The sequence below is a fragment of the Nansenia antarctica genome (assembly GCF_963989245.1).
Source record: "Nansenia antarctica genome assembly, chromosome: 6".
Lineage (NCBI taxonomy): Eukaryota > Metazoa > Chordata > Actinopteri > Argentiniformes > Microstomatidae > Nansenia > Nansenia antarctica.
Genome location: NC_137676.1, coordinates 66,535,950 through 66,540,949, shown reverse-complemented (window position 1 = coordinate 66,540,949; position 5,000 = coordinate 66,535,950). Strand labels below are relative to the sequence as shown.

At 43.1% G+C, this 5,000-nt stretch overlaps 2 protein-coding genes across 2 annotated transcripts in view; both read right to left on the bottom strand.

The window, feature by feature from the left end:
- The window catches only part of slc44a1a (solute carrier family 44 member 1a), a gene marked incomplete at its 3' end in the record, with an annotated part of 263,392 nt that overhangs the window by 157,077 nt on the left and 101,315 nt on the right, over positions 1–5,000 (bottom strand). The gene's annotated exons all lie outside the window — the stretch shown is intronic.
- LOC308159650 (E3 ubiquitin-protein ligase TRIM35-like) lies at positions 441–1,859 on the bottom strand (the record flags this gene model as incomplete). Its single annotated transcript, XM_080533467.1, has 1 exon — positions 441–1,859. The coding sequence occupies one exon, from the start codon at positions 1,857–1,859 to the stop codon at positions 441–443; it is 1,419 nt and encodes a 472-aa protein (XP_080389593.1).

Below are 5,000 nucleotides of genomic sequence, written 5' to 3'. Positions count from 1 at the left end.
AATCTTCTCATATTTGTATTGTGTTACAACCGGGCTCTGGGCCATAACACACCATATGAACACACACACACACCATATGAACAGGATATAATTAAGAATTTAATAGAAATAACCTAGGCAACTTAAGACAATAATCCAATGAGGTGTGATAATCAGTAGGTCAGTAGTGTAAGTGAGTGGATGCAGTGGAAGGTATGGTGAGGAGGGTGTTGGATGGTGTAAAACAACATAACCAAAGGAACAAATGGTGCTGGTGGAGAGAGAGAGAGAGAGAGCGAGAGAGAGAGAGCGAGCGAGCTGGAGACTGGAGCCTCTTCTAAGCATCTGCCCCTAATCCACCTGGGTACCTGGACTAAACAAAGGTTAGTAGGCCAGAGGGCTGTCACAATTGATAATTAACTGCATCGCGATGCATCGTTACATCCCTACTCATCATTGGTTCAGACAGAGGGAGTAACAATAGACACACACACCTTCGCTGGTAACACCCTCAGAGGATGAAGGTTACAAACATTCCTGATAAATGGAAAGACTTTCTCAGTGAAGGTGTGTGTGAGTGTGTGTAGGTGTGTGTTAGTGTCAGGGTCAGATAAGGACAGCTCTCCTCTGTCCCAGTCCAGCTGCACTCTGACCCTCTGGGGGTTCTGGCTTATTGTGAGGGGAGTGTCTGAAACACCTGGAACACCTGTATAAAGCTTGCTATTATAAAACCCAAGCCGCCAGGTTCCACCAAAGTAGCCTAAGTATCCCTTCCTGCCTGCAGACTCTGTCACCACACCCAGGTTATAGTCTGTTCTCCCCCCCACCTCAACGTCCCAGCTGTGTGTCCCTGAGTCAAAGCCCTCAGAGCCCAGGACCACGCCACAGGAGTCAACCCTCTCTGGGTTGTCAGGAAGCTGCTGTCTCTCTTCTCTGTATGTCACACTGGTCAGATCCTCAGACAGGATGAGCCATGGGTTGGCAGTGTTGGGGTCCAGAATCACAGGAGTGTATTCCACTATTCCCTGCATCTTCTCCCAGACTCTGAACTGCAGGTTGCCCAGGTGCTTTGCCACGTCTATCAGCGCTCCTGAAACCTTCTCTGGATCTGGCAGTGTGCTCTGGGCTCTGTCCATGCAGGCCTTGAAGTTCAGCAGGAATGTGATGTCATCAGCTTGTAGCTCCTCCTCCATGGCTCTGATTGTGTCTGAAAGTGATGATATCTCTCCGCTCAGCCCCTCAATCTTCCTCTTCATCACCTGACTCTTCTGCTCCTCTTCCTCCCTCAGTGCAGAGATCCTGACTCTCTCTTCATCTCGTAGAAACTGGTGAAGCTTCTCAAACTGCTCCTTCATCTGCCTCTCTGTGCGCTGGGCCTGGCTCTCAATATGTTTAGCTGTTTCATCACAAGTCAGTTTAACCTCTTGAAAGGTCTTCAGCTTCTCTTTTAAGGGTTCCAGTGCAGTCTGGAGTTCACTCTTATGATCCAGTACAGCTTCATCTACTGGGCAACAGTCATGTTTTTTATGCTGTTTTGCAGTCTGACAAATCACACAGATGGGCTGTTTATCCTCCAGACAGAAGAGCTTGAGTTTCTCACTGTGCAGACTGCAGAGCACCTCAGACCCTGCTGCAGCTCTCTGACTTCTCTCCTGTAAGAAGTCCTCACACAGGTTCTTTAACGCCAGGTTACAAGGAGGATGCCTGGATGATTTCCTCCTGCACATTGGACATTTCTGAGTGTCTTTATGTTTCCAGAATTCCTGCAGACAGGTTTTACAGAAGCTGTGGCTACAGCGGAGGACAACAGGATCCTTGAAGACGTCACAGCACACAGGACAGGAGAGATTCTCCTCAGAGAGAGAGGGTTTAGACGCCATTTTCTCACCACCTCCGTCTCCCCTGTAATGGCTTCTGAGGTGAAAGTTCACTTCTGAAAACTCACCGTGTTGAAGTCAAGGAAGTCAAATCAAAATTGTGACGGTGTTGCTTCTTCCTTGTTGGTTGTTTTGAATGTTGATGGTAAAAGAGTGTCCTTCAGAGAGTCATACATATGTGATGTTGTGGGTCATGCTAGTGAACGGCAGCACCAGAGAGCTGAATGTTAGCCTTCTGTGTGGTTCACTTCTGCTCTCCACTGATTACCTCAGCAGGTTAGAGGGTGGAGCTTCAGACAAGGTATGAGGGGAGGAGAGGCTGGGCTAAGGGGAGGAGAGGCTGGGCCATGGGGAGGAGAGGCTGGGCTAAGGGGAGGAGAGGCTGGGCTAAGGGGAGGAGAGGCTGGGCTAAGGAGAGGAGAGGCTGGGCTAAGGGGAGGAGAGGCTGGGCTAAGGGGAGGAGAGGAGAGGCTGGGCTAAGGGGAGGAGAGGAGAGGCTGGGCTAAGGGGAGGAGAGGCTGGGCTAAGGGGAGGAGAGGCTGGGCTAAGGGGAGGAGAGGAGAGGCTGGGCTAAGGGGAGGAGAGGCTGGGCTAAGGGGAGGAGAGGCTGGGCCATGGGGAGGAGAGGCTGGGCTAAGGGGAGGAGAGGCTGGGCCATGGGGAGGAGAGGCTGGGCTAAGGGGAGGAGAGGCTGGGCTAAGGGGAGGAGAGGCTGGGCCATGGGGAGGAGAGGAAAATGGGAAGGAACATTTACATTTCCCAGCAAGTTCCACCCTGAGGAGAGGCAGGGAGGCTGCTGGCTGTCTGGGACATCTGGATTACTCTGCTGCTCTGGTGTGACTCTGGGCTGCTCTGGTGTTACTGAGGCTCTCTGGGTTGCTCTGGGCTGCTCTGGTGTGACTGTGGGCTGCTCTGGGTTGCTCTGGGCTGCTCTGGGAGTCCTTCCACACCACCACGGCCAAGTCATGTACTGGAAGACTGAACAGACACTGGAACGCTCGCAGGGAGTCGCTGGACGTCTGGAGAACACCTTCAACTCCATCTCAGACACGGTCAGTATGAATACAACTACCTCTCTCACAGCACGGTCAGTATGAATACAACTACCTCTCTCACAGCACGGTCAGTAGTCTGAATACGCCCAGGCGTAACCAGATCAGATTCAGAATCAGAAGAAATGATTGAAACATTCCTGGATTATTCTTTATTTATTATTATTATTATTGTTATTATATAGTTTTAAGAAAATAGAATAATTCACGACGTAGGCCGATATGATGAACAGAATAATATGTAATTTCGTGCATTTTAGAGTAACGTTTACTATGGCGACGCAGTAGCCTGCTTTTAACACAGAGGACATTTAACACAGACTACATTTAACACAGACGACATTTAATACAGAGGACATTTAACACAGACTACATTTAACACAGACTACATTTAACACAGACTATATTTAACACAGACTACATTTAACACAGACTATATTTAACACAGACTACATTTAACACAGACTATATTTAACACAGACTACATTTAACACAGACGACATTTAACACAGACTACATTTAACACAGACTACATTTAACACAGACTACATTTAACACAGACGACATTTAACACAGACTACATTTAACACAGACTATATTTAACACAGACTACATTTAACACAGACTACATTTAACACAGACTATATTTAACACAGACTATATTTAACACAGACTACATTTAACACAGACTATATTTAACACAGACTATATTTAACACAGACTACATTTAACACAGACTACATTTAATACAGACTACATTTAACACAGACTATATTTAACACAGACGACATTTAACACAGACTACATTTAACACAGACTATATTTAACACAGACTACATTTAACACAGACTATATTTAACACAGACTATATTTAACACAGACTATATTTAACACAGACTACATTTAACACAGACTACATTTAACACAGACTACATTTAACACAGACTATATTTAACACAGACTATATTTAACACAGACTACATTTAATACAGACTACATTTAACACAGACTATATTTAACACAGACGACATTTAATACAGACTACATTTAACACAGACTATATTTAACACAGACTACATTTAATACAGACTACATTTAACACAGACTATATTTAACACAGACGACATTTAATACAGACTACATTTAACACAGACTATATTTAACACAGACTATATTTAACACAGACTACATTTAACACAGACTATATTTAACGCAGACTACATTTAACACAGACTACATTTAATACAGACTACATTTAACGCAGACTACATTTAACACAGACTACATTTAACACAGACTACATTTAATACAGACTACATTTAACACAGACTACATTTAACACAGACTACATTTAACACAGACTACATTTAATACAGACTACATTTAACACAGACTACATTTAACGCAGACTACATTTAACACAGACTACATTTAACACAGACTACATTTAACGCAGACTACATTTAACACAGACTACATTTAACACAGACTATATTTAACGCAGACTACATTTAACACAGACTATATTTAACGCAGACTACATTTAACACAGACTACATTTAACACAGACTACATTTAACGCAGACTACATTTAACACAGACTACATTTAACACAGACTATATTTAACGCAGACTACATTTAACACAGACTATATTTAACACAGACTATATTTAACACAGACTACATTTAACACAGACTATATTTAACGCAGACTACATTTAACACAGACTATATTTAACGCAGACTACATTTAACACAGACTATATTTAACACAGACTATATTTAACACAGACTACATTTAACACAGACTATATTTAACACAGACTACATTTAACACAGACTATATTTAACGCAGACTACATTTAACACAGACTACATTTAACACAGACTATATTTAACGCAGACTACATTTAACACAGACTACATTTAACACAGACTATATTTAACACAGACTACATTTAACACAGACTACATTTAACACAGACTACATTTAATACAGACTATATTTAACGCAGACTACATTTAACACAGACTATATTTAACACAGACTACATTTAACACAGACTATATTTAACGCAGACTACATTTAAC